The sequence below is a fragment of the Apis florea genome, unplaced genomic scaffold (genome assembly GCF_048593485.1).
Source record: "Apis florea isolate Af1SG1 unplaced genomic scaffold, ASM4859348v1 contig_2293_pilon, whole genome shotgun sequence".
Classification (NCBI taxonomy): domain Eukaryota; kingdom Metazoa; phylum Arthropoda; class Insecta; order Hymenoptera; family Apidae; genus Apis; species Apis florea.
This window is the reverse complement of record NW_028256554.1, coordinates 1,420,410-1,447,700: the sequence shown is the minus strand read 5'-3', so window position 1 is coordinate 1,447,700 and position 27,291 is coordinate 1,420,410. Positions and strand designations below refer to the sequence as shown.

At 27.0% G+C, this 27,291-nt stretch overlaps 7 protein-coding genes and 2 long non-coding RNA genes across 21 annotated transcripts; 6 read left to right on the top strand and 3 right to left on the bottom strand.

Moving 5' to 3' along the window:
- Nucleotides 1-186: 186 nt before the first annotated feature.
- On the top strand, nt 187-4,880 carry nan (transient receptor potential cation channel subfamily V member nanchung). 2 transcript variants are annotated; one of them, XR_015290852.1, is made up of 14 exons: nt 187-570; nt 642-820; nt 905-995; nt 1,071-1,247; nt 1,330-1,519; nt 1,605-1,758; nt 1,833-2,087; nt 2,159-2,781; nt 2,867-3,032; nt 3,101-3,362; nt 4,036-4,217; nt 4,296-4,399; nt 4,480-4,605; nt 4,682-4,880. XR_015290852.1 is itself a non-coding variant. In XM_086903834.1 (14 exons), exons 1-14 carry the CDS (start codon nt 480-482, stop codon nt 4,805-4,807), a joined length of 2,739 nt encoding a protein of 912 aa, XP_086759960.1. In that variant the 5' UTR covers nt 187-479; the 3' UTR covers nt 4,808-4,880. The 2 variants fall into 2 exon arrangements, 1 of the variants encoding a protein (XP_086759960.1); XM_086903834.1 differs by having other exon boundaries at nt 4,283-4,399.
- On the bottom strand, nt 4,875-7,083 carry LOC147658222 (uncharacterized). 3 transcript variants are annotated; one of them, XR_015290855.1, is made up of 3 exons: nt 6,829-7,083; nt 5,203-5,432; nt 4,875-5,131 (listed from the first exon to the last, which is right to left on the bottom strand). It is a non-coding gene; the product is annotated as an uncharacterized LOC147658222 (long non-coding RNA). The 3 variants fall into 3 exon arrangements; XR_015290854.1 differs by lacking the exon at nt 6,829-7,083 and adding an exon at nt 6,518-6,827; XR_015290853.1 differs by lacking the exon at nt 6,829-7,083 and adding an exon at nt 5,663-6,526.
- On the top strand, nt 4,955-6,216 carry LOC105735273 (dynein axonemal assembly factor 19). The gene is made up of 3 exons (XM_012485723.3): nt 4,955-5,224; nt 5,295-5,557; nt 5,652-6,216. Exons 1-3 carry the CDS (start codon nt 5,072-5,074, stop codon nt 5,950-5,952), a joined length of 717 nt encoding a protein of 238 aa, XP_012341177.3. The 5' UTR covers nt 4,955-5,071; the 3' UTR covers nt 5,953-6,216.
- LOC100869854 (putative phospholipid-transporting ATPase IIB) lies at nt 6,765-13,208 on the top strand. Of its 3 annotated transcripts, XM_086903833.1 has the most exons (14): nt 6,834-6,973; nt 7,551-7,646; nt 7,965-8,109; nt 8,190-8,462; nt 8,544-8,786; nt 8,885-9,073; nt 9,148-9,731; nt 9,792-10,208; nt 10,282-10,447; nt 10,553-10,931; nt 10,994-11,234; nt 11,338-11,504; nt 11,593-11,796; nt 11,891-13,208. In XM_086903833.1, the coding sequence occupies exons 2-14, from the start codon at nt 7,561-7,563 to the stop codon at nt 12,022-12,024; spliced, it is 3,228 nt and encodes a 1,075-aa protein (XP_086759959.1). In that variant the 5' UTR covers nt 6,834-6,973; nt 7,551-7,560; the 3' UTR covers nt 12,025-13,208. The 3 variants fall into 3 exon arrangements, with proteins under 3 accessions (XP_086759957.1, XP_086759959.1, XP_086759958.1); XM_086903831.1 differs by lacking the exon at nt 7,551-7,646 and having other exon boundaries at nt 6,765-6,973; XM_086903832.1 differs by lacking the exon at nt 6,834-6,973 and having other exon boundaries at nt 7,429-7,646.
- PheRS-m (Phenylalanyl-tRNA synthetase, mitochondrial) lies at nt 12,535-15,340 on the bottom strand. The gene is made up of 4 exons (XM_003689964.3): nt 14,787-15,340; nt 13,985-14,700; nt 13,599-13,891; nt 12,535-13,529 (listed from the first exon to the last, which is right to left on the bottom strand). Exons 1-4 carry the CDS (start codon nt 14,798-14,800, stop codon nt 13,233-13,235), a joined length of 1,320 nt encoding a protein of 439 aa, XP_003690012.1. The 5' UTR covers nt 14,801-15,340; the 3' UTR covers nt 12,535-13,232.
- Nucleotides 15,308-16,236, top strand: bcn92 (LYR motif-containing protein bcn92). Its single transcript, XM_003689973.4, has 2 exons — nt 15,308-15,553; nt 15,817-16,236. The coding sequence occupies exons 1-2, from the start codon at nt 15,474-15,476 to the stop codon at nt 16,001-16,003; spliced, it is 267 nt and encodes an 88-aa protein (XP_003690021.2). The 5' UTR covers nt 15,308-15,473; the 3' UTR covers nt 16,004-16,236.
- On the top strand, nt 16,020-19,322 carry Syx16 (syntaxin 16). Its single transcript, XM_003689962.4, has 6 exons — nt 16,020-16,136; nt 16,603-16,785; nt 16,885-17,103; nt 17,251-17,458; nt 17,533-17,792; nt 17,883-19,322. The coding sequence occupies exons 2-6, from the start codon at nt 16,705-16,707 to the stop codon at nt 18,090-18,092; spliced, it is 978 nt and encodes a 325-aa protein (XP_003690010.1). The 5' UTR covers nt 16,020-16,136; nt 16,603-16,704; the 3' UTR covers nt 18,093-19,322.
- LOC100863387 (oxidative stress-induced growth inhibitor 1) lies at nt 18,706-27,291 on the bottom strand. 8 transcript variants are annotated; one of them, XM_086903848.1, is made up of 7 exons: nt 26,500-27,291; nt 22,288-22,417; nt 21,410-21,873; nt 20,872-21,125; nt 20,528-20,793; nt 19,997-20,416; nt 18,706-19,921 (listed from the first exon to the last, which is right to left on the bottom strand). In XM_086903848.1, exons 2-7 carry the CDS (start codon nt 22,358-22,360, stop codon nt 19,902-19,904), a joined length of 1,497 nt encoding a protein of 498 aa, XP_086759974.1. In that variant the 5' UTR covers nt 22,361-22,417; nt 26,500-27,291; the 3' UTR covers nt 18,706-19,901. The 8 variants fall into 8 exon arrangements, with proteins under 8 accessions (XP_086759974.1, XP_012342728.2, XP_086759971.1 ...); XM_012487274.3 differs by having other exon boundaries at nt 18,706-19,901; XM_086903845.1 differs by having other exon boundaries at nt 18,706-19,901; nt 22,288-22,433; nt 26,500-27,247.
- Nucleotides 23,570-25,471, top strand: LOC147658221 (uncharacterized). The gene is made up of 2 exons (XR_015290856.1): nt 23,570-23,779; nt 24,769-25,471. It is a non-coding gene; the product is annotated as an uncharacterized LOC147658221 (long non-coding RNA).

The window sequence follows — 27,291 nt, the reverse complement described above, 5'->3', positions numbered from 1 at the left end:
TTATTTATTACGCGTATATATTTTTACTTTCTGCTTAATTTTTAATATTTTTTTTATTTTATATATTTACATACGTAAAATATTTTAATAAAGATTTACAACTAAAATTAATAAGAAACGATAAAATAAGAGTAAAGAGATCCACTTGACGCCCACATTCTTATTTCTTTCCTCTCCATTTTATAGATCTTTCGTGCATGGAATTTTTTCAAGAATTAAGAATTTCATTCGCGATAGACACGCTTATTATAAATTAGATCTTGAAGACAATCGCATATCAAAAAGAGGATATCCTTCGAAGAAAATTCGATAAAGTAAGGTTATGCCTTGCAGAAGGTGCGGTCGGTTGCGTGATCGATATCAAGAATGTAATTCCATGGTAACGCAGAGAGATGAGAGAATGGTGTGAACATTAAAATCGCGTCGATCGTGCCGGTATCAAAGATCGTGTGTCCTTCTACCAATAAAAAGACAACGAGATGGGAAATACGGAGAGCAACGTGGCCAGCGGTGTGAAGAAACAGACGGACGCGTCGTCCATTTTGCTTTACAAATTAGTCGACTTGAAAGGTGAATAAGAATGATAAAGATATATATATATATATGAAAAAAGGAGAATCTTTTTCTTTTTCTTCGTTCAGGAGGTGGTTTATTGGTAGATATGATGAAAAGGGCAACGCAAACTAAACAATACGCGGAATTGGATCACGCACTGAGAACAAAAGTAGAACCGTATTTATATAACAAGGGTAAAGGTAAATGGATCCCGATCGAGAAATTGGTTTTGTTGAGGAACAAGGATCGTCCAAAGCACAAAATGGTAGAATAATGGAATACTTGCGATCAATTACATATACAACGGTCGAAAATTTTCTCCTTTTTTTCTCTCTCTCATGAAAAACAGCTTCCACCGTTGCGGGCTATGGAAAATCCGGCCGATTACGACATAGACAAAGATACGGGCGAAGATGAAGTGAGGGACGAGACGAGAATAGGTAAAACACAATGGATAGAGAAATTGAAAATAATAATAATAATAAAAAAAAAACTATTCGTTCTATTAACAACAGATAAAAGCAAGTACAGATTAGTATGCTGGAGCTTGAGCGAGAGAGGAGCAGTCGGTGAAACAATTTTACATTTGTGTATGCTACATGCAACTGCTATTCACATCGATTTGGCTAAGCGTTTGCTACGTTTTTATCCCAAGCTTATCAACGATGTTTACATAAGCGACGAGTATTATGGTTGGTTGATATATCGTGAAGACGAGAACGCGAAGAAACCTCTTTTCTTTTCTTTTTTTTATCTTTCGATCAATTTTATCAGGCGAGAGCGCATTACACATCGCAATCGTGAACGAGGATCCGTCAATGGTGAAATTTCTTTTGGATAGCGGTGCGGACGTGCACGAAAGATGCATAGGAAACTTTATGTGTCCAGAGGATCAAAAAGCGTCGAGAGCGGACAGTCTGGATCACGAATGGGTTTGCGTAACTCCGGAAACTAATTACAACGGGTAAAGAAGAGCTCGTTACCCGAGTCAAATGAATGTATAACTGGTGTAATTATCCTGTTATTCCTTTTGATCGTGACGCGACTAGGTACGTTTACTGGGGCGAGTATCCTTTAAATTTTGCCGCGTGTTTGGGACAGGAAGAGTGTTACAGATTGATACTCGCGAGGGGGGCTGACCCCGACAAACAAGATACGAACGGGAACACCGTTTTACACATGCTGGTCATTTACGAAAAATTGGTAAGAATTCGTCGAAGAATAATAGGTCGTAAATAGACGATTAACGAATTATTATTATTATATCGCCGTGGAAGGCGACATTCGATATGGCGTACGAAGTGGGCGCATCGTTAGCGATCAGGAATGCTCAACACTTAACGCCCTTGACGTTGTCGGCCAAATTGGCAAAGATCGAAATGTTTTTTCACATTTTGAACATCGAGCGAGAGATTTATTGGCAGATCGGAAGTATAACGTGCGCAGCTTATCCTCTCTCGCAAGTCGACACCATCGATGTCGACACGGGAAGCATTAGCCACAATTCCGCTCTAAATCTGGTCGTGTTCGGCGTGAGTTGAAAAATATTTAAAAGTATCGCTTCCTATTTCATCGAGAAATGATGTTTCTTGCATACACGTAGGAAAAAGACGAGCATTTGGAATTGATGGACGGGATTCTGGTTGATCTGTTGAACGCCAAGTGGAACACATTCGTCAAATTTCGGTTTTATCGTCAATTTTTCCTTTTTTGTTTTTACTTTGTCCTGTCGTTGATCAGTTTCACCCTTCGACCTGGCCCAGCGACGACATCATCCGTTCCCAACCCCGTCGCTCAAACGCCCCTTACGTCCACCGAATTGTCCACAATTTCCCCAAAAGTGGATCCTCCCGTCTCGAACGTTACTGTCAATCGAAGCTCGAATGCTTTCCAACACGATTCCAATCTCTCCCTCCTTCTTGATAAAATTCTTTCCACTGCAAGCGTAAAATATCCTTGGAACGTGACAAGAACTCGTCTCGATAAGCTGAAGCTCGATATCATCGAGAATTTGACAACCGCTTTGAACAATCTACTGTCGACACACCGAGACGAGATCGAATTTTTTAACCACTCTTACAAAACAACCGAATATTTCCATTCTACGAGAAACGATACCACGCCGATCGATAATTTGAAAATTACGATCAATGAAACTGTCCTTTCGGTAAATTCGACGATTCTGTTCAACGATGGGATATCGTTTGCCACTGGCAAATACAACTGGTATGTTGCAATCTTTGAAATTGAATTATAATTCCTTGACAAATCTGATTGGAATTGATCTCAAATTGCTTATTTTAAACATTAGGTGGAACAATCTTACAGAAGAATGTAGACTAATGCATCTAGATACGTTATCGACAAAGATTAGATTGACTGCTGAAGTATTAATGGAAATTGCGGCCACTCTTTACATTTTTGCAGCATTGCGAGAAGCCAGATTCCTTGGTCTTAATATGTTCATTGAAAATCTAGTAAGACACATGTAACATCTAACAAATGATATAATGAAATGGATTGAACGAAGGAGATTATTTTTTAGATGACTGCACCGTCCAGAGTGATGTTTCTCTTTTCCTGCTGTATATTGTTAACCTTCCCATTTTTAAGATTGATTTGCGCCGACCAAGTTGAAGATATGCTAGCTGTTGTCGTTATGTTAACCACGGCACCGTATTTCTTATTTTTCTGTAGAGGTTTCAAAACGGTCGGCCCATTCGTCGTGATGATTTACAGAATGATCATGGGCGATCTCCTCCGTTTCGTCTCCATTTACTTGGTCTTCGTGATGGGATTTTCCCAAGGTGATATCGATATCGAGAAAAAATTTTAATCTGAAAAACTTGAATAATAATATACTACAATTTTCTCCTTTGTCTAGCGATTAATTGCGATTAATTGATGCTATGCGTTAGATTTTTCCATTATATTCTGCTATTTCTATTATGATCAATCACACTTCTTTAACCAAGAACTTTTATGATAACAGACGACAGCATCGTATCTTGAATGTTTCGAACGTAGATCACGGACAAAAATAAACTTACGATCGATTCGTAAGAGTAAACTGATGGATTAAATTAATACCCGCGAGCAAACATGTCGATGACGCTTCCTTTTTTTCTTCTAGATAATCAAAATGTATAACAAACGACCAAGCAGACGATACGAGCTTGCCTTATGACTTAATCGCTCGCTTAGTTTACTACATCACAAATGACATTGACACATATTATTGCAATGAAATATCTTCCATTCTAAAACGTAACATGTTATTTACATTAGGCATCTTGCCAATTATCTTATATATTTACAACGAAATACGTACATAGCTATTTATTTTATTACATAGTTTAACTTATTTTCAAACATATATTTAAACATTGTTCTTTATTTCTTCCTAATCCAATATAACTGTGTAACTTTTTCTCTCTTCTAATTTTCTTTCAAAAGATTGTTGTTTCTTTTCCTTTTCAGCATACTATATTATATTTTTATCTTTCGATAATCCAAATACACCGGAAGGAGTAGATGATTCGATGAGCAATCCAATGCCGTCACCAATAGAAAGTATAATGGCAATGTTTCTTATGAGCATGACAAACTTTGGAGATTATTATGGTGCTTTTGAAAGAACGCAACACGAGATAGAAGCCAAGGTGATAAATAATATTTGCCGCAAAATTATTCTTTTCGATGTGTATATAAATTCATTTTATTGCAGTTTTTATTTGTAGTATACATGGCGATCGTTGCTATATTATTGGTAAATATGTTAATTGCCATGATGGGAAATACGTATCAGAAAATTGCAGAAACAAGAAATGAATGGCAAAGACAAGTATGTTTTTCTTCCTTATTTTTCCATTCCTATGATCATTCTATGTAATCATAATTTTGTTGTTATAATTAATATTACAGTGGGCACGTATAGTTTTAGTAGTTGAAAGAGGAGTGAGCCCTGAGGAAAGACTTAAGAAATTAATGGATTATTCTCAACCAATGTCCGATGGTCGAAGAGCATTAGTACTTCGATTGAATCAATCGGTAAAAATAACGAGAATAATTTCTAATAGATAAATAATTGTAATAGAATAAAATACACGTTTTTTTTTTTTTTTAGGAAGAGGACAAAGAAGAAATGAAAGAAATTCTAGAGATGAAAAGAACTCATGATAAATTATACAAAAAAAGACAGAGCAAAATAATGAAAAAGATTTTAACATCAGAGGATAATGTTATTTTATAATATTATTATTATTATGCAAATATATCGATATAATAAAAGCTAATAATATCTTAATAAACTCTTATAATTACAATTTGTCTTTAAATTTTATTACTCGCAAATATGTATTATATATACAACATAATCGTATCCATAGCAACTTACTATAGCAACCATTCATGATACGGATAATGATTATTTATTACCTTAAGTTTCTCATTTCGTATTATCGTGGATTGTGTTGTCTCAAAAATTAAATATCTTCAAAACTTCGAATCGTGGTAAATGAGCAAATTAAGATTGCCCATAGATTATAAAAATATGCAATTAGAACTCTTAGAGGCTCTTAAAGAAGATGAATTATACAAATTACAAAATGATGCTAAAATTAGAGCAGTGGAACAAAATGTACCTACATATGAGGATTTCAGACAAATGGTAATAATATGTTTAGAAAAATATTGTTATCTATATGGGATGATTTCATCTGCATTAAAATTTTTATCAGGTAAATGCTGCTCATTTAAAACCTTTCAAACACTCCGACATTAAATATGAGGTAAACAAAATTTGGAATCCTACTTGTAATTATAATAATTCAAATATGATGCCATTTAATCCAGAAGAAGATCAGTCTAAAGATTGTCTGAAATCAAAAGAGAATAAAAATACTTTTAAAAATGAAATACCCATTACATATGATCAATTTATACAATTTTGGAAATCGATTAAAGAATATAAAGAAAAATTTAATTATCTTAAAATTTTAAGGTAAATTATTTGTTTGATTAAATCGAAAAATTAAAAAAAGAAAGTTTATTTAACCTATTTATTATTTAATCTAATTATTTTTAATTAATTTCAGACATAACTTACGGGAGAAAATTTTTTACACAGAAATTCCTCCAGCATTATTTGTCGAACTAATAGACATATGTTTACAAAATGTTTCGAATGTAAATAATATCGAGTTCATTGTTGATATTTTATGCATTTTGAGTAAATGTAATAGATTTTACTTGACAATGAATTTTATGAAACAAAACGAAAAAGAAATGTGTAAACAACTTTTTCACGATTTACTTAAAAATGGAGAATATCAAAATGAAACATTTAAGGATACAATAAAAAAATTAGCGTTACATTATGAAGTCACACTTGAATAATAAATATTATAATGATTAATAAAATCTATAAAATAAAATATAGAATATTATGTAGAATATAGAAAAAAGCAAAATTTAAATTTATAATTTTAGATTTGAAAAACATAAAATTTCAAATCATGCAAGCATGCGTCCAAAGAAGCATGTCAAACGAATCACGTGATTATTGAGTACTTAACATGGCCGCACCCATTGTAAAAGTTCGAGGTATCGCGTTGATTAATGATTAGTTTAAGAATAAACTGAAATTCCGTCAAATTTGAATTTACTCTTGTTTTAAATTAAAATGATTCGAAAGTTTAATACACAATGGTATTGTTTGAAAAATTTTTCGCGATGTATACATGTACGTACGTGGAAAGAACATTGGGCATATATGCACGTATATCGCATGTATGCTCGTATTTCGTAAATAAACAAGATCAGTAAATCAATCGATAAAATGTCAATTGATAGTGTTATTTTAAATATTGTTATTGAAAAATTAAAAAATAAATGTAAATGTTAATTATCAAAAATCACGATTCTATTTAACTAAAACAAGGTACAAAAATCACGTACGTACCTGTAGCGTACGGTATATTTAGATAGTGTAATACTTCAATATTATATGATACATATATATATATAACGTTACGTGGAAATTATGTGTAATATATTTTGTCATTGAAAGAAAGATGTATAGATGAATATATAAAAATATATGTATGTATGTTGTTTGCTTTTATGAATGTATGTATATATTTACATATATACACATGCTGCATATGTAATATACCATAAAGATAATAATAGTTGTGTATTCGTGGTAAATGGAAAAGAAAATTTATCGAGTGATTAGTCAAAAAAATATGCGGTTAGAAGAAATGCCATTACGTTTAAGCTCGGATGAGCGAGATTTTGAAATGGATGAAGAAACTGACTATCTTCTCCAACCTTCTGAAGATAGTATACGACTTTTAACTTCACGAAGACGACGAATAAATAATTTTTCTGTATTCCTCAGGAGTTGCTTTTGCGGGTAAGTTATATATTCGATAATAAATCATTAAAAAAATCGAATAAAAATAAATATGATATTCGATGAAAATAAGTCTATAATCCTCTAGTGATAATTCTTTAATGGTAGCCAACGTAACAAATAATAAAAATTCATGGATATTACGTCAAAATATTAATATTCAAGATACAAAAATGAATTTTTAAAAAAATAATATATGATAATATTAAAAATAAAATAATATATGATAATATTACTTGAAAATTGATTTTTAATATATATATATATATTATAATTAATTGAGAGAAATGGAAATAATTTTTGTAATAGAATTAAATTTTAGCATTAAAATTAATATTTGATTTCATAAAAATTTTATTTTTAATAAGAAATATTTAAGAAATGCGGAAATTATGTTAAGTAGAACATATAGTGTAAGTCATTGTAGTAAATTAGTGAATTCATCTTGTAAGTTCGTATTTCATGGATGTTATGATGTCACAACAGAATTGCGTTAAATATCGAAGAATACTTTTTAGACAGTGTTATTTTAACAAGAAGCTAATATAAGTGTTTCTTTATATGATTTGTAATAAAGAAATATCTAAATGGAGACACAAAGCAATGTTATAAGGCTATCAAAAGAAGATATTCCGTTAATATCTAAACCGCGGAATGACAACTCGTGGACAAGGTGACGTACATTTTACTCCTCCAAAAAATTTCGATTTCTAATCTTTGTAATATTTGTAATCTTTTAATTTCTTTGCAAGAACTTGTTAAATAATTCAATACGTATTACTGATTATTTCCATGATGTTTAGCTGGATTTCAATATAGTAACTATATTATATATATTCCATGTTTTATATTTATTTAATTAACACATTTCTCTTCATTTCCGATCAATTATTATGATATTAAATATATTTTAATAAAGAACGAAGAATTGATGCTATATTTTTTCCTTTCTTTGTCTACTGTAATTATATATATTATTGTGTCATTTTAGATGTTGTACCTGGATGTGGAGAAGATGTTGCAGAGAACGTGAATTAAGAGCCAGGGTTATTCAAATTGGTCAACCAATGCATGAAAAATTTCCTACTAATGTCATCAGAAACCAGAAATATAATATTGTCACATTTTTACCTTTGGTAAGGAATATTGTAAATTATGTTATTAAATATACATAGAATAAGAATATTATTCTATATCTAATGATTTTATCTTTTAGGTTCTTTTCCAACAGTTCAAATTTTTCCTAAATTTATATTTTTTGCTTATGGCCATATCACAATTCATACCAGACATACGAATAGGATATTTATATACATATTGGGGACCTTTATGTTTTGTGTTAACTGTTACAATTTGTCGAGAAGCAATTGATGATTTTAGACGATATAAGAGAGATAAAGAAGTCAATGCCCAAAAATATTATAGATTAGTAAAAGGTTTTGATACTCCAGAATTAGTACCAAGTTCTAAATTGCGAGTGGGTGATTTGGTAAGAAAATGGAAATGTAATTAAATAAAAATAAAAAGAAGAATAAAAATAGAATATTTTTTTTTTTATTTTTTATTCAAGGTTATTGTAGAAAAAGGTCAAAGAGTTCCAGCTGATTTGGTTCTTTTACGAACCACAGAAAAATCTGGTGCATGCTTTGTGAGAACTGATCAATTAGATGGAGAAACAGATTGGAAATTACGATTAGCTGTACCAGCTACACAAAAGTTAGAAAATAATTCTCAACTGTTCGATATAAAAGCTAGCATATATGTTGAGAAACCACAAAAAGATATTCACAGTTTTATTGGAACATTTACAAGGGTAAAATTTGAAATATTCAGTTATTTTATCTTAATAATATATAATTAATGTAATAAATGTACAATAAATGTATATAATAATTACATTACAATTTACAGTATGATGGATACAGCAGTGAAGAAAGTTTAGGTGTAGATAATACTCTATGGGCAAATACGGCAATTGCATCAGGTTCAGCTCTTGGTGTTGTAGTTTATACTGGACAAGAAACTAGATCTCTCATGAATCATTCTGCACCACGATCAAAAGTTGGTTTATTAGATCAAGAAATAAATCAATTGACAAAGGTAATTTATAATTGTAAAAATATCTAAATTCAATTTATAAAATACATATTATTGAATGAAGTTTAACTTTATAGGTCTTATTTTGTGCTGTAATTGGATTAGCATTAGTAATGATGTCTTTAAAAGGATTTAATGGGCCATGGTATCGTTATATGTTTCGTTTTGTTTTGCTATTTTCTTATATAATACCAATCAGTTTAAGAGTAAATTTAGATATGGGGAAAGCTTTTTATGCTTGGTGTATACAAAGGGATAAGGAAATTGCTGGAACTGTTGTGAGAACTACTACTATTCCGGAAGAACTTGGACGTATTTCATATTTATTAAGTGATAAGACTGGCACATTGACACAGAATAAAATGGTTTTCAAAAAATTACATTTGGGTATGATATCTTATGGTCAAGAAACATTTGATGAAGTTATGACCGTATTACAAACATGTTATGCAAATTCTGAAACTTCACCGGTAAAACCATCAACGTCTATACACAGTGGAAAAGTAAGAAGATCTGAAAGTACTAGAATATATGATGCAGTTCATGCTTTGGCATTATGTCATAATGTAACACCAGTTTATGATGAAATAACTAAATCAGCTAATTTAGATACGATGAGTGTACAGACAACAGAAACAGGAGATTCTGGTTCTATTCAAAGGTAAATTTTAAAAGATAATTTGTCCACATGATATATGTATTTAAATTATTCTTATTTCAGTCAAACTGAAGCAGATCAACATTATTATGTACCAGAACAAAAACGTAATTATCAGGCTTCTAGTCCAGATGAAGTAGCATTAGTTAAGTGGACAGAAGAGATGGGATTGGCACTAGTGAAACGCGATTTAAATTTTATGCAATTAAAAGCTCCAAATGGCAAAATTTTGAACTATACAATCTTGCAAATATTTCCATTCACATCAGAAACCAAACGGATGGGAATAATAGTGAAAGAAGAATCTAGTTCTGAAATAGTATTTTACTTAAAAGGTGCGGATGTAGTAATGTCCGGAATAGTACAATATAATGATTGGCTCGAAGAAGAATGTGGTAATATGGCTAGAGAAGGTTTAAGAACTTTAGTTGTTGCAAAAAAGAATTTAACAGAAGAACAGTATCTTGATTTTGAAGCAAGGTAAAAAATTTTCATATGTAGCTGTAAAATGATTAAAAATAATAAATCAGCTACATAAAAGATATTTTTTTAGATATAATTCAGCAAGAATGAGCGTTAGTGATCGCGTTTCAAGAGTTGCTGCAGTTGTTGAAAGTTTAGAACGAGAAATGGAATTATTATGTGTAACTGGTGTTGAAGATAGATTACAGGATAGAGTAAGACCTACATTGGAATTATTAAGAAATGCTGGTATTAAGGTATTATTTATCTTAAATTTATTAAAATAAAATTATATGTGAAATTAAACTTTTTTTTTGTTCATTTTAATTGTAAAATTATAATATTTTTCTTGTAATTTTTAGATTTGGATGTTAACAGGTGACAAATTAGAAACGGCAACTTGTATAGCAAAATCTTCGCGTTTAGTTTCACGGACACAAAGCCTTCATGTTTTTAAATCAGTGGTAACTCGTACAGATGCGCATTTGGAATTAAATACGTTTCGTAAAAAACAAGATTGTGCCTTAGTCATCAGTGGAGATTCTTTAGAGGTATGCTTACAATATTATGAACAAGAATTTTTGGAACTAGCATGCGGTTCACCGGCTGTTGTTTGCTGTCGATGTTCACCCACGCAAAAAGCGGAAGTTGTAAGTCTTATTCAAAGACATACTGGCAAAAGAACTGCAGCTGTCGGTGACGGGGGAAATGATGTATCAATGATACAAGCGGCAGATGCTGGTAATTATCATTATACTTTTATATTCAAATGAATTGTTTTTCAAATTAGTATACATTTTCAGGTATAGGCCTTGAAGGTCTTGAAGGAAGACAAGCGTCTTTGGCTGCAGATTTTTCCATTTCTCAGTTTAGTCATTTGGCCAATCTTTTGTTAGTTCACGGACGTCGAAGTTACAAACGCTCTGCTGCTTTAAGTCAATTCGTTATTCATCGAGGTTTAATTATTTCTACTATGCAAGCTGTGTTTTCTGCGGTCTTTTATTTATCATCTGTATCTTTATATCAAGGATTTTTAATGGTTGGGTAAGAAAAATTAATGATTTTAAAATAATTTATTAAATATAAATAATTAATAATTTATAATTCTGACGTATCTTAATCTTAATTAAATCTTTATATTTTTTAGTTATGGAACAATATATACGATGTTTCCCGTATTTTCTTTGGTATTAGATAAAGATGTATCGGGAAAAATTGCTCTTACTTATCCAGAACTTTATAAAGAACTTAGTAAGGGCCGATCGTTGTCCTATAAGACATTCTTTATGTGGATTTTAATAAGTATATATCAAGGTAAATAAATTAAATAATAAATCCAACAACTTTTATCAATGATTTTGAATTTTCCATGAATATATTAATTTTTTAAATCATTTTTTAGGAGGTGTTATAATGTATGGCGCACTCATTATGTTTGAAGATGAATTTATTCATATAGTGGCCATAAGTTTCACAGCACTCGTCTTGACGGAATTAATAATGGTAGCTTTAACTATTAGAACATGGCATCATATTATGATACTTGCAGAGATTTTCTCATTGGCACTTTATTTATTATCTCTAGTCGTTCTCAAAGATTATTTTGGTGCGTATAATTAATATATATTTGCAAAAAATAATAAATAAGGAATATGTTCATTAAAGAAATTTAATCACTCTTTCTTTTAATTATAACATAGATGCCGAGTTTATCAAGACTACTGATTTTCTGTGGAAAGTATTACTTATAACTTTAATTTCTTGTATGCCATTATATATCTTGAAATTTTTACGAAAAAAATTTTCTCCTCCTAGTTACACCAAATTATCTTAAATTTTACATAACATTGTCATTTTAAATAATAAAAGTAACATATATGAAATGTTGACAAAATTCTGAATTGAAAAAATAGTAAAATTTTTTTTGAAATTAATTAATTATTTCTAATTCAAGCTCTGCTAGTGCAATAGATAAATTTGCATTTCATAAGATTCTTCAGTATTTTTCCAATTTTTTTATAAACAATAAAATTTTATAACTTATTGAAAATAATTTTTAACAAAATATTAATTTATAATTCATAATTTCTTTTGCTTTAAATATATAACATTAAGCATTTTATTATATTATCAGCACAGATCAGATTCAACTTCATTTTTCTTTAAATTCTAAATTAATGATAAGTTTTGTTAATAAATTCTGACTGTTATTATTATTGCTATTATTATTATTATTATTATTATTATTATTATTATTACGCATAACACTAGTAGCATAAATGTCTCTTAAATTTATCAAATTACAAAATCAATTGCAATGATAATAATTGTAAAGAAATGAAAATTAAATATATCTTCTTTGTCTTTATTTATTTTAGTAAACAATAATTCTCGTTTTTAAAATATATTTATATAATGTGTAACATTTTATTCGTTTTCATTTCATGTTTATTATGTATATTTGATTGCATATTATTTACAGTATTTTAATTCATATAATAAGTTTATAAAACAAATTAAAAGCATATGTTTTATTTGAGATTTTTTTAATGTATTTAATAAATAAAAATACAAATAAACATATGCAAAGTTAAATTTTTTAACGAATTAAAGATCGAGATTTTTATTTATTATCATTTTTTGTTTTGATAACATTTTTATTTTATATTTCAAATAAAATTTATTACTTTTAATTATAATATAATGTAATATAATTTACTTATCATGAATATACACTGCTATAATAAATAATTTTTATATTTACACATAAATTGTAATGTAGATTTAGATGTAATTGTTGTTAATTACAATGTTAATGAAATGTATCATACTGTAGATTATATAATTATTCTACTATTTATAGGTAAATAATATTTCATCTAATGACATATTTATAATTAATTTATGTAGAAAATGTAATAATATATTCATTTGAATTTTTTTGAATTTATTCATTATTTTTTTTCTAATATGTACAATTAACATATTAAAAAAAAATAATAAACAATATCCAAATAATTTATCTCTCTTTGCTTATATTTCTTATTTTCCTCTAATTGTAACATGTAACTTTTCAACTGCATCTTTACATATTTGTTTGTGAATATTATTTACTTCTCTTTTCGATAATGTGCGTCCCATATCTCTATATACTATGGTATAACAATGTGATAATTTTTTAATCTTAGGATGAAAGAATTCATCCTTAAATATAATTTGTTCTATCCTATCACCACCAATATTTCTCGCTAGATCATAAAAATTTTTCGATGAATAACTTTCATTTTTGGGTAACCAAAAACTTATATCATTTTTACATTGAGGGTAAATACTAATTGGCTGTAATACATAAATTTAATTTTTAATATTATGTAATGCTTAATAATATTTGTTAGTTTATTAATCTACCTTGAATTTTATTATCGTATTAGGATCTTCAACTTTGAATTGATTTAAAAATCCACTATCTTTACTCCAAAATAATCTAATATCTGGAATATCATATAGACACATAGCTAATCTTTCTAAACCCAATCCAAATGCCCATCCAATACGTTCTCCTGCACCTGATTTCTGTAAAATCTCCTGACGCATAATACCACATCCCAATATTTCAAGCCATTGATCTTTATAATAAACTTCTAATTCCCATGAAGGATGAGTAAAGGGAAAATATTGTTCAACCCATTTATATTGAATTTCTAAAATTATGATATTAAAAAAGTAGTAATTATATAATAAAATATATATATAGATATATATATAATAAAATTATTTTTTCTTTTTAAAAGTACCTGGTCCAAAGAGTGATTCTGCTAAACCTGTTAAAGTATTTTTTAACTCGTATTCCATTATTTTAATAGATTCCAAAGTATGACAAGCTTGCTTTTCATTAGTTTCTATACCTCTATGTTCAAATAATTTTAATCCTTCAGGATCATTTACATTATGAAATACTTCTTCTACTGTACATAATCTAACAGCATCAGCTTGATGAAAAACAGGGTAATGTGTAGAATCTATTTCATCTTTTCGATAAACATCTCCTATTATAAGAAAATTATTCAAGCCCATTGAAATAAACTCTGTTTGATGAGCTGTTGTATGAGCTCGTAACAAAGTATTCTGATTTATATAATAGCATTCAGATTGTTTTCTAGATGGATGATTTTTTGATACAAGAAGAGAATCAAAATTTTGAGTTACTGTAACTATAGGAGATATATTATCATATACACTAAATATAGGATTTCCAATACGATTATGAAAGTGTATATAAAAATAATTAATAATACGTTGACGAATATGAGATAAAGGATGATATGGAGAAATATGTAAATTTCTTCCTAATTTGGATACTATATTTTCATTAATATTTGTCCAATTATCTGTTAAATATTTATTGCCTAATAGTGTTATTTCATTATTTGTCTCAGTTTGTGTAGCTATAGAAAATGTTTTATTAAATATTTTTTGATAATAACGCTTATAATATTTATATATTTTGCACCTATAAAATTATTTCAATCATTACTTACAAAAATATTTAAGAATTTAAGATATAATATATATGTAATAATAAATCTGTAAACTAACCTTTGTAAAATCATTATGATGTAACTTCAAAATTTAGAATCAAAAATTCAATGATGTAAATTCAAAATTGGAATTATATTAATTCTTAATAATTAATAGAAGTATACATAATACATGAATATACACATCGAAAATTTTTTGTTTTTTAATTTTTTACTTATAAGCCATTAAATGTACATATTTTACATATACATTCATAGTATAATTTAAGGAAAATTTACATTATTATTTATTAAAAGATAAAAAGATTAAAATTATTTATTATAAAAATTGTATTCATTAATGTAATCAAAACATTGAAAAAAAAGTTTTGAAAACTTATAAGCACTACAATTATATATCTTTTAACAAATCAGTTACAGAAAATGGAATTGTATGATTTATTTTTAAAATTTAGAGAAATTAGGGTTGATTTATAATTTTGAGATATAAAATAAAACATTTTTTGCATATTAATTTAATTGGGAATTATTCATGAAATTATTATGAATATAAATATTTATCTCCAGTACCAAACTCATAATATTTAATTTATTTTGTTCACTTTTAGTAATACAACTTGCTAAATATATGGTGTAAAATTTAAATTAACTTTGTGTATTTAATATTAGTACAAACTTGTAAAAACATATGTTATCTATCTATGTAACATGTTTAGTTTATGATGTGTTATGATTTATACAAATAATGGCTAATCGAAGAGATATTTTGAACCTTTATCGAAACTTAATTCGAGAAACTAAAAAATGGAATCTTTATAATTTTCGGTAAGTTATAAATTATGAAATTAATAATTATTAATTATTTTCTTACAATTTAAAATGTTATTTTTTATTGATTTCTCTGTATATAAAATTTATAATATATATTGATATTAACCAAATTGTAATTATTTGAAATAATTATAAATAATATAATGAAGAATATTATATTAATAAGTATTATTTATTAACATTTAATTTACACATATCATTATCATATATTTATTTATAAATATAAGCTTATAAGTATAATCTCATATTTATTATAGGATGTATACTTTACGTAAAATTCGATATGAATTTCAACAGAATAAAACGGTACAAGATAAAGAGAAGATTAATGAGTTTTACAATAAAGGACTGGAAAATCTTGAGGTTATTAAGAGACAAGTAATAATTGGGAATTTTTATGCTGTTAAACCATTAATTATTGAAACTATTAAAAAAAAAAAATAATAATTTGAATTAAAAGCAAAAACTTGTAATTAGTAGAAGAAAAGTCTGCAAGAATAAATATATAAATATAAAAAATAATAATTTTTTAATAATTAAGAATTAATTACTGTAATTATGGTTACATATTTAAAATGTATGTATTAATATTATAAATATAGTTTTATCTATAATAATCAATCAAAAATGTTTCATTAGAATTTCATTTAATAATAAAAAATATTTATTGTTTACAATACAGTGTTTTATATAATTTTATATAATTTTTTAAAAGAAATAAAAATATATAAATATATATATATAATGTAGTAATTTGCAATTATTGTGAAAAAAAACTTACACATAACTGTATTAGATTTCGAAAATAAATTTTAAAATTCTTAAAACAATTTCAAAAAAATTTTTTTTGCGTAAAAATATATCGATATTTTATAACGATATATGTATTTGCGTATATGATATATCAAATAATATTTGAGATAAAAATTTTCTATGCATAACTTTATACATATTATCTCAAATTTCGAACAAATGTATGAAATATAAAAAAAATACTTAATAATTTTAGTTAATCAATTATTTCAATTGTTATACAATGACAGATGGAGCACATTGAGAGAATAGAGTTACTGTATATAGAAAGAAGTGTATCAAATAATCTATCGTAAATCATTTAACGAATTGAGCAAAGAATTTTGAGCACAATGGCTATGCGAAATTTAACAGAACCATTTGTTTTAATGCGAAATAATGCTTTACAAAGCAAGCACATATATGCTGAACAGGTATATCATAACCTATAATTTTATGAAAAATTAACGAATTTTTTGTTCAAAATTTAAAAAAATAAATAATATTGCAATATTGAAACTGCATAATTTCAGAATTTGTCTGATCGCATGGCATTAGTAACTTCGGATTCTGGTACTTCGGACAATGTTGAATTAAAAAATGTCAATTTGGAAAGTAATGCACCACCTATATGGACTGATGCTTTGGAAGAGACACAATATATTTTAAGTAGATTACGTGTTAAAATAGACAGTTTAGTAGAATTACATGCTAAACAATTAACTAGGCCAACATTAGATGATACTTCACAGGTTTGTTATTAACTTTAACAATTAATAATCATTATGTTAGAACTAAATTACATGTTATATATTTAATAATAGAAGATTAGTTAATCTTTCTGATTTATTTTGATTACTCAATTGTTAGAGAGCAAATCGTTAAAAACATGTCTACAGGAAGAAAGACAAATGGAACAACTGACACGAGAAATAGGACGTGCATTTTCTAATGGTTATCATCAAGTACAAGCTATAAAAGCTGCAGCAAGACATACTACTGGATCTGCAGAACGACAATTAGCCATAAGCGCGGTAATGGCTCTTTCAACAGCTTTACAAGAGCTGGGTCTTCGATACAGATCAGCTCAGAATCACTATTTAACACGTATGATTTATATAGTTTGCATGTAAGCTTAATATTGAAATAAAAAAATATCCAACTTCATTTAATAATTTCAGAGGTTAAATCAAGAGAAGAAAGAAGTAATCAGTTTTTTACAGAAGATCAATCAATATTTTTAAATAATACTACAACAGACACATGGTTAATGGAATCAAATGAAATAAATTCAGATTCTTGGGAAAATAGTGAACAAAAACAAGATTCTGTACTATTACAATTGGAAGATCCAGAAGACAGAATGAAATTAGCTATGGAAAGAGAAGAACAAATTGGTAATATAGTGCAAAGTATAGCAGATCTCAGACATATATTTAAAGTAAGAGATTTTCTGAATGTTGAAATACAAAATGAAAATTATTAAAATTATTGTGTTAAATAATAAGTAAAATATATCTTCCTTAAACAGGATTTAGCAACCATGGTGCAGGAACAAGGTACTATTTTAGATAGAATTGATTATAATATTGAACAAACACAAATGCAAGTACAAGAGGGTTATAAACAATTGAAAAAAGCAGATTCTTATCAAAGAGCCAATAAGAAATTGTATTGCATAGTTGTTCTTGCAGGTGCTATCATTCTAGTCAGTTTTCTTTTTGTCGTGTTTAAAACATGAAATACAATTTGCACTACTAAATTTTAATGTACAATTACTTTGTTATTAATTATTCTAGTAAAAAAAAAAAACAAATATATAGCGTATAATTTGCAAAAAATATTTTTCGACGAAATTCTTGAAAATTTTTAATTTTAAAAAGAAAGATTAGAAGAAAAATTAGAATATAGAATTTATAAGTATATGTTTTATTTTTATGACTATATAAATTATTTTTCTTATTTTATGTTCGACATCATTCCATAATTTTTTTGTCATGATATCGTTTGCATATCGTTATGTAATGATTTTAAGATTTATATATAATACAAATGTAAATTTTAATAATCTTATTAATGATTTTTAATTGCATTTTCACTTAAATTAATTTTTAATATATTTAAATTGAGAATGCTGCTATAAAATTTTGATAAAATAAATAATTGAAAAAAAAAAAAACAAATGTATTCATAGTTAAAATGAACCATGAGAAAATATTAAAAAGATGTATTGATTTTTTTTTAATGATTTTTTAAAATAAATATTTTATCGAATATTTTATATGATAATGTTATTTACATAAATATTATAAATAGGTATCTTGAAATATAATTTAATAAATACTAAGATAACATAGTAGTTAACAATATCGAATTTTTATTCTTAAGAATACTAGATAAATTTTTTTTGAACATTGCACCTTTTTTTTATCACAGACTGAGCGGCACATATATTTTATATCTACATAATTTATTATATTTAATTATAATCATTTATCTACATATAAGTTGGATTCTTAAAAAAATATTATTACAAAGGTTTGAACGATACACACACACGTGTGTATATATCTGATGTATATACATATATATATGTATAAATAATATATATTTATACATATACATATATTTATTTATTTAAAAGATACTTGCCTAAACATGCCCTTTTTATGTGTTGCGTGATATATGTGTACTTGAATGTATGCAAGAGTGTTATATAACTTCTAGATGTAAATATTTATTCAGTTCTACAAAAATCTTGTGTGTTACGAATTAAAAATCATTCATTAATAATTTCATTAATAAATGATAAAACTTTGTATAAAAAAAAAATATTATTATTTACACATATTGAAAGTGTGAAATTCAATAAAATATATGAAAAAACGCTTGATGTGTAATCTGAAATACAGCAAATATTGTACATAATAAAAATATTTATTCTAATAAATGGAATGCAATAAATGTTAAAGTCCTATAAATTTTATTGTATCATGAAATATATGTTCAGACTTTTTTTTCTTCTTCAAAGTTCATGATAACTATTATTATAGATGTAAAAACTTTCATATGGACTTTTTTTGTTTTTAATGCATTTTTAGCAAGGAAACAAGATCATGTTTTGATGAACATTTCATTTAAATACAAAAGAATTCTATTTTACTATTTTTCATATACAGCAATATGAATAGTATCTGAATAAGAGAAAATATTTATAATCTGAACGTATGTATAAAAAGTAAATAAGAAAGCATGATTTTTTTATCATTCCAATGATTGACAAATAACTAAATATTTGCACTACTTTAGGTAGAAGATGAGGTAGTCAGAATGTGAACTAAAATTGCAAACGCTCCACCGAGAATGTAACGTACGAAATTATCACCAACTAAAGGACCCAAAGCATAAAGTCCACTTTTCGAAGCTTTTGTTACTTCATAAGTAAAATTATCAACATCAATTGGATTCGATTTACCATCTATGAGTTTGTCGGAATATTTTCCAAGACCGATACCGCTATCTTTCAAATAAGACAAATCAGGCTTGTAACCTATAAATGAATATTTTTTTCTTTAAAAAACATTATATACATTATACATAGATTACATTTTTCGTATGATTATATTAGAATCGTTTGATACATACCGATAAGTATGGCTACTATAGAAACACGAAATGTGTGTATACATCCATCAGGATCTGAAAAAGTAACTATTGGCTGTTTTTCGGATCCGGTATCATTAAAATCGTTTTCATTTCCAGTAAATCCGAGTAACGTATATCCTGGTAATGCTCTGTATAGAGGATAATTAGTACCACCGTCAGCCATCATTTCGTATACCTTGTGATATTCAGGATACATGGAGCTAGGAAGGCCTTGTAATTTATCATAAATAGTGCGTATCTTCTCGTCATCTTGCTTGTTCCATTCGTTGGACGAGTCACGGAAGGCATGCAACACAGGAATGCCGCGAAAGCGTGCAGCCATAATTGCATCCGCAGCGCTTAATCCAGCACCAATTACTAATATCGGATTGATTACTTGTCTTTCTTCTAATTCGTTTGCTAAAATCGAATATTTTACTAATGAAGATTAGCGCAACTCATTAACATATAAAATTTAAATATAAAAAAAAACAAAAAAAAAATGTAAAAAGAAAAAAACAATTTGCATACCTTGATGTTGATCAATCAGATGATCTAATCTTAATTCTAATTTGTTTAAGTCATGTGTTATCCAATCGGGTTGAGAGTTTTCACCAGGTATACCTAACTGATTTGATAAATCAGTTGTGCCTGTGGCAAGAACGACTCTTTTACATCGATAACGAAATGGTTTTCCATTTTGTTTGTCAAAACCATCTACTATCCAGTTATAATCTTTTCTCTGGCAATTGATATCCGGATCACAAACCGTTCTTACCGAAGTAACTATAGTCTCGCTGGAAAGTAAGCGTGCACGATATTAGCGTTACACAGAAGACACGACAACCTTGAACTAAATTGGTGTGCGAACCAACCATCGAAAATATTGCTCCAATCTCTTTATGCGTACATAGTCTTTGTAATAGGCAGCCACTGTACCAACAGAAATTCTGCTAGCTGTTTTACACGCACTTGGTTTCTCATGAAACGTATAATACGATTCACTCTCTATTGAATTTGTGTTCCGAAGTTGTTCGGATTCGATCAACATCTCCCATTGCCTTATGTCTAAGTCGGGTAACGACATCCATCGATTCAAGCTGATGGTTAATACGTTTGGATCCATCGACTAATATATAATAACACAATTTATAAATTTTAAATTGCGCGTTAAAAAATATGTAAGTTCTATAAATTTTAGTAAAGATAGATCAAAAATTTGTTCGTGCATACGAAATATATAGCGACGAAACGAGAAGATCGAGAAAGGAAATCAATCGGTTCTAATCTTTTCTTTTAATTTTATTCTTGCAAACGAACACAAGTAGTTTTATCACTTTATCGTCATTATTAATTTAATTTTCTCTATTACCATTACTATAATTTATCCCTAACAAATATATTGTTCGTTACCTGCCATGAACCACCGGGTTGACCTTTACCGAGCACAATGTGATCTATCACTTTATGTTCAGGATGTTGTTCAACGGATTTCCAAGTAAGCAAAGATGGAACATCGAGGCCGGCATCTACACAAGGATGTTGAAGTTGATCCATAAGAAGAGCCAAAGGTCGACCACCGATTCTCCCCTCCAACCCAGAAGAAAGACATTCAAGTTTGCAACGAGTACTGCTCGCTAATCCCCTTCCTCCACCTTTTTCATCATATCCTTTTGATCTGACATCATTTTGCTGCCATTGATGATTGGTTTCACTCTCTAATTCTTGACTCGCCGTATCGTAACACTCTTCGTTTGATCTTGTGCTGAAGTGTAGTCTGGCCGTGAGCATTTCATCCGCGGGATGTGGTTCACCAGTGTAATATGGCCAATTTCCAGCAAGCATGAAAGAAAGGCATATTCCACTTGGTCCGTTTCCTGAATAAAATAGACATTTATCTTATTTATCTTGTATTTGTACGATGTATAAGTAATTAGAATATATAAGAAAATCGAATGTTATGATTAATATTTTAAAAATGAAATATTGCAAAATCAATCAATAAATACGATCATACGATTAATTTAATCTAGTTATGATTATTGAAGGATTAAATTTATGTTTTGTATAATAGGTAAAAAAAGAAAAAAAGAAAAGAAAAGAACTGCATATTATCGCGTAAAGATTACAATAAAAAATAATATAACTATAGATTCGTTCAAGATTAGATTAATATTAAAATTCCTTTTAAAAGAAGAATCTTTAAATAATTGAAAGATCTTTCGAATTCTAGCTATAACTCTATATTTCTACTATATAAATTTCGTACTAATAAATATTAAAATATATACCTATAATAACCACATCCTTATAGATGACATCGTTGTCACCGTCGCTGTCATTCTCGTCGCAACAATTTTGCATGTTTTTTTTATTCTGATGTATTCTTGTTTAATTGTTTAATTATTCAAATCAAAAAAACTGCAACAAACACATACTACATTCTATAAATATTCTGTGCGATTTTACGAGGAAAAGAAATGAATAAGAAAATATCGAATCATCGTCACCTAACTTTTACAATATTTAAATTAGATAAAAAAAATTAAAAAAAAAAAAGAAAATGAATGTAAAAATAATGCAGAAAATAGCACGATTTCCGCGCTCATATATCTATGCGACAATATATAATTGAGCAAATAAACATGCGGTTGCTATCATGCGATGCGCGTTGCGATCTATGATATAAAAATTGAATTTACCACGGGAATCGTGCGGCATAATATTCATTACAATCGGATACATGTTACAGTTATTTAAAAACTTATCGCAATTTATTTTAAGAATAAAATCAGAAAAAAAATATATTTCTTTATTATTACGTTTGATGTAACTTTTAATATCATTTAAAAAAAAAATATATATATATATATACATATGTACTTAGACACATAACATGTTATCGCGTTAACAATTATAAAACTTTCCATGCAACTTACAACACAGCATCGAAGATTTTATCAAATTGCTACGTCGTTAAGCTTCATTAATGTAAGGTCGCATCAATAATCTTAGTATATCTGTATATATATATATATATATATACTGATTGATTTTTCAAACATTTTTCAAACAACAAAACTTTTGCGTGTATTTTTATATTTTTCCCGCTAAATATTTTCTTATATGTTATTATATTATAAATAACTTTATTTAATACAAACACGTGATCGTGAAGATTTTTAGTTAATTTTGTTTAAGTTAATAAGTTTGTTTTCACAATAGCTTTGCATATGAGTAGATATTTTTAGCTATGAGAAAAATAGTTTCATTAAAGACTGACTTATTATAAAATTATAGATAAGTTTTATTTTATTTGTAAATAAATTATTGTAAATAATCGAAGAATATTTATACGAATGGCTTACTCATCATACGATGGGAAGAAAAATTATAGATAAATCTTGAAACGAAAGAATGACGTATTAGATTGATTAATCAATTGTGTAATAATAGATATTTAAATAATCTAAAATGACTTTCAATTATGTATTTAAGTACATTGTAAGTTTGCATAATACTTTTTTTTTAAAATCAACTTAGAGTGAACATGTTGTCTATATCTAGACTGTAGTTTAGCAAACTCGATTCTTCATTGTGACCAACGATTGGAATGTGTACATACATTGGACATTGCAAGAAAGTCAATATTAAGAAGAATGTACAGAGTCGCGATCGATATTCAGATAGGAATGCTCAGATAGGAATACTTATACAATGTCGATTCGATTTAAATTCGTAGTATAACCTCGATTCAAATTGATGTATTGCACGATTCATATAGTAAGGCAAAAAAATATTCGTATACTCTTTTTTGAATCAAACGATTTTAATTTTTTTTATCAATATGGATAACATGTAAAAAAAATTTTTAAAAATTAATTGGTCGAAATTCTGAAGAAAAAAATACAAGTCATGATTTTTAATTTTTTTATCGGAATCTGTAATGCAAATTTAAAACATATTTTTTATAGATTTTATAGATTTCTAAGAAAACTATACATGCATATTATTATTTTATCAAAATTGATCACTATAAACGATTGAAAATGTTGAAGATTCACAATTTTTCATGTTTTTTTGCCTAGTATAGTGCCTATTATAGTCTATAACTATAATTTGAAAATTTTTAATCTTTCAATATAGTTTCTTTACGCATCGATCAATTTCGATTTTTATAAATTTTTTATTTTTTTCTTCAGAATTCCGAATTTTTAAAAATAATTTTTTTTTTACACATTATCTAATAAATTAATTCTTCTTTTAATATATAATTTGAAAAAAAATTCAAATCGTTTGATCCAATTTTAAAAAAATTATTCTATTTTAAAGAATATATAAATATTTTTTTTTTCTTATTATAATCATCAAAAAGTATAACTGTTTTATTCAGATTAGATTCTTTGCGATTCTACAGAAATCGATGAATCATCATGTGTATGGGTCTATCATCATATGTGTTGATCTATTTACCGATCATTCAGAAATCCAATAATAAAAACTTAAACATATTGAATAATTCATTTTTACTTTTATATCGCGTTCATTAGAATATATTACTGTATAAAAATGTCATTTGTATTAATTTTAATTTTAATTAATAATACTACTTTCAGCTAAATCGTTATGCGTGATTAAACGCATGATAACATCAAGTAAATAACTATAGTTGTAAAGTTGCATCATAAAAATCTATATTTTTATAATGACAAAGCATAATTATTATTATAATTCGTTACTATCATATTTATAACATATACATTACATTGCAGACTTGAAAATTAGAATAACTTGATAGTGACTTGGTGGAATGGAATGGAATGGAATGTGAGGGAACGGGAGAAAGAAAAAAACAGACAAATAGACAGGGGAAAAAGAAGGAAGAGAAAAGAAGATGATGAAGAGAAAGAGGAAGACATGTGGGAGTTTATGGGATCATACAGTTTTAAAGAATGTCACTATTTATATCTATTTGTACGTGGTATAAATATATTACCTATGTAGTAAGCGTTAGTGAAAAACGTACCAAGGTTCTGGTATACACTGACAATATTCTCTTAAATATTTATTTTTACTCACAAGTAAAATTGCAATCGGCTCCTACCAGAAGAACGGTCGGCGTTATACTGAATCGTGAATCGGTCGCGCGGTTTCTTTTCACAGAAACAAATTTTCTGCTAGAAGGTTGCGACACATTGTGTCACAATTTTATCTCTTTTTTTTTTTTTAAATAAAGAATAACAACATATGATTAACACGGTAATAGATCAAGATTAGGAAAAAGAAAAAAATATAAATCAAAATTATATAAGAAGATGAATTGTGTATATTGTATGTGTATTTTGCATTTTTTTTTTTTTACTTCATTCATGTGTACTATATCTTTATCATAATAGAATCGATTTTCGATATAGATGCTTATTATATATTAATACAATATTGATTTATATGCATGAATATATAATCCAAACATTACTTTCAAAGCTTATTTATACTAACCTAAGCATAATCTGTAAAATTAATGATTTATGTTTGCCAATCGAAATCGGTAGAAGGTCGCATAACAAATTACTTTATTTTTTATCTTTCTTTACATATAATTCGTTGTCTGTTATTTGCGTAAAACCGGTTACCCCTTTCACCATTTGGTTCTTGGATAAATTCTGTAGTAACTAGTTAAACAGTTTTACAGATTTTCAAATTAATTCTGTATTTGCTTAATTATGATTACATTTTTGCACATGTTCAATTGAAATTTTGAAATCACATTAGTCGGCGTATTACTATAAAAATTACTAATTATTATACCGATTTTTTTTTTGTATCAGATTATACTTGTCACAGAGATTGAACTTTTATAAATTAAATAATAATAAGCCATTGTTCAATATATCTTTTTAACAATTGAATAAAAATTTATATTTATATGCATGTATATAAATATAATATAAAAACTATATATTACATATTATGTAAACTATATATTTATAAGTAAAAATAACTATTCGCTACTAATTTTATTGTATACATTTTTAAATAAAAATTTTATAAATTAACTTTAATCATAATAAATGAATAATAATATTAATATTTTATTATATTTGTTATATATATATAAATTTTACATATATAAATAATGAATCTACAGATTTTTAAGATATATTTATTTTAAAAAAAATCAATGACATTAATAACGAATAAGTAATTTTTGAAATTATTTCATGAATAAATGAAATGAATGATCTAATCTTAAATTCTATAATCTAATCTTAATTTTAAGATTAAATAATTTAAATTAAATTATTTAATCATTCACCGTATTTAAAAAGTTTGTATTTTTAATAAAAATTTTATTTATAATTCAATTAAACATAATTTAATTTTAAACAAAATATAAATAATTGAAATAAAATATTATATGTAAAATATAAATGTATATTTTATAAGAATTTATTTATCTCTAAATTATCTCTAGCAAAAAAGAAAATTACAATTTTAATTACCTGTTTTCCTTTTCTATATATATAACCGCAGCATTCTATTTAATCTGGATTGCAAATTTTAGTCCGATACATTGTGTAGAAATTTTGTTGATCGACGTTTTGAACACATCCGCGACCAACGATTATCTTTTGTAGTTTATTATGAACACTCTCAAGTATCATATTCAAGCAGTTTTTGTTTAGTTGACTTAAAAATTTGTATTCGAAACTGCTTTGTATGTTTCCTTCTAATGTTTCCTTTTTACTTTATAACTTAAAAATTTATTTATTGAATTGAAAAATTTTCCACACATTCACTACTTTTTTCTTCAATATAATCACGATTAATACTTTTAGTTTATGTTAAATATCAATGTTTAGATAATCTATTTGACACACCTTATCGTTGCATCGATTTCCTTGTTTTCATAGGTTAGGTATGGCCCAGCAAATGCTAATATCTTACTATGGCGGCAATTTTAAAATTAAAATTTGAAGCACTTCATTTTTATTTTGCAATTTATTATTGCCATAATTTAAAATATTAATGCAATTTGAATTAAGTAAATTTTTATATATTTATTTTTGTTTTAAGAAATTAAAATCAAAATCATTTTATTATGATGTATTTATGATAAAATACTAAAAATAATGTAAATATGTAAAATGACATAAATATTGTTTTACTTTGTGAAAAATATAAAAATTTTGAAAAATATAAATTTATATCGAAAATGAAAAAAACTAATAAATTATAGGTTATTATTATAGAAAAACTGTTAGCTGTAATAACAATTGCAATGGATGATTTTC

Excerpts from the sequence above, each read along its gene's own strand:
- LOC105735273 (XM_012485723.3), top strand. The coding sequence starts at position 5,072 with ATGAGCAAATTAAGATTGCCCATAGATTATAAAAATATGCAATTAGAA. Across the intron at positions 5,225-5,294 it reads ATGAGGATTTCAGACAAATG|GTAAATGCTGCTCATTTAAA; the intron begins GTAATAATATGT and ends AATTTTTATCAG. Across the intron at positions 5,558-5,651 it reads AATTATCTTAAAATTTTAAG|ACATAACTTACGGGAGAAAA; the intron begins GTAAATTATTTG and ends AATTAATTTCAG.
- LOC100863387 (XM_012487274.3), bottom strand. The coding sequence starts at position 22,360 with ATGCAAAATTGTTGCGACGAGAATGACAGCGACGGTGACAACGATGTC. Across the intron at positions 20,417-20,527 it reads TCTGATTGATCAACATCAAG|CAAACGAATTAGAAGAAAGA; the intron begins GTATGCAAATTG and ends ATTCGATTTTAG. Across the intron at positions 19,902-19,996 it reads TATAGTAGCCATACTTATCG|GTTACAAGCCTGATTTGTCT; the intron begins GTATGTATCAAA and ends ATTCATTTATAG.
- PheRS-m (XM_003689964.3), bottom strand. Across the intron at positions 13,892-13,984 it reads AGAATCACTCTTTGGACCAG|AAATTCAATATAAATGGGTT; the intron begins GTACTTTTAAAA and ends TCATAATTTTAG. Across the intron at positions 13,530-13,598 it reads ATACGATAATAAAATTCAAG|CCAATTAGTATTTACCCTCA; the intron begins GTAGATTAATAA and ends TATGTATTACAG.
- nan (XM_086903834.1), top strand. The coding sequence starts at position 480 with ATGGGAAATACGGAGAGCAACGTGGCCAGCGGTGTGAAGAAACAGACG. Across the intron at positions 2,088-2,158 it reads TAAATCTGGTCGTGTTCGGC|GAAAAAGACGAGCATTTGGA; the intron begins GTGAGTTGAAAA and ends GCATACACGTAG. Across the intron at positions 4,400-4,479 it reads GAAATGAATGGCAAAGACAA|TGGGCACGTATAGTTTTAGT; the intron begins GTATGTTTTTCT and ends TTAATATTACAG.
- LOC100869854 (XM_086903831.1), top strand. The coding sequence starts at position 6,765 with ATGGAAAAGAAAATTTATCGAGTGATTAGTCAAAAAAATATGCGGTTA. Across the intron at positions 8,463-8,543 it reads AATTGCGAGTGGGTGATTTG|GTTATTGTAGAAAAAGGTCA; the intron begins GTAAGAAAATGG and ends TTTTTATTCAAG. Across the intron at positions 10,448-10,552 it reads TAAGAAATGCTGGTATTAAG|ATTTGGATGTTAACAGGTGA; the intron begins GTATTATTTATC and ends TGTAATTTTTAG.
- bcn92 (XM_003689973.4), top strand. The coding sequence starts at position 15,474 with ATGGCTAATCGAAGAGATATTTTGAACCTTTATCGAAACTTAATTCGA. Across the intron at positions 15,554-15,816 it reads TGGAATCTTTATAATTTTCG|GATGTATACTTTACGTAAAA; the intron begins GTAAGTTATAAA and ends TATTTATTATAG.
- Syx16 (XM_003689962.4), top strand. The coding sequence starts at position 16,705 with ATGGCTATGCGAAATTTAACAGAACCATTTGTTTTAATGCGAAATAAT. Across the intron at positions 17,104-17,250 it reads CATTAGATGATACTTCACAG|GAAGAAAGACAAATGGAACA; the intron begins GTTTGTTATTAA and ends ACATGTCTACAG. Across the intron at positions 17,459-17,532 it reads TCAGAATCACTATTTAACAC|AGGTTAAATCAAGAGAAGAA; the intron begins GTATGATTTATA and ends TAATAATTTCAG.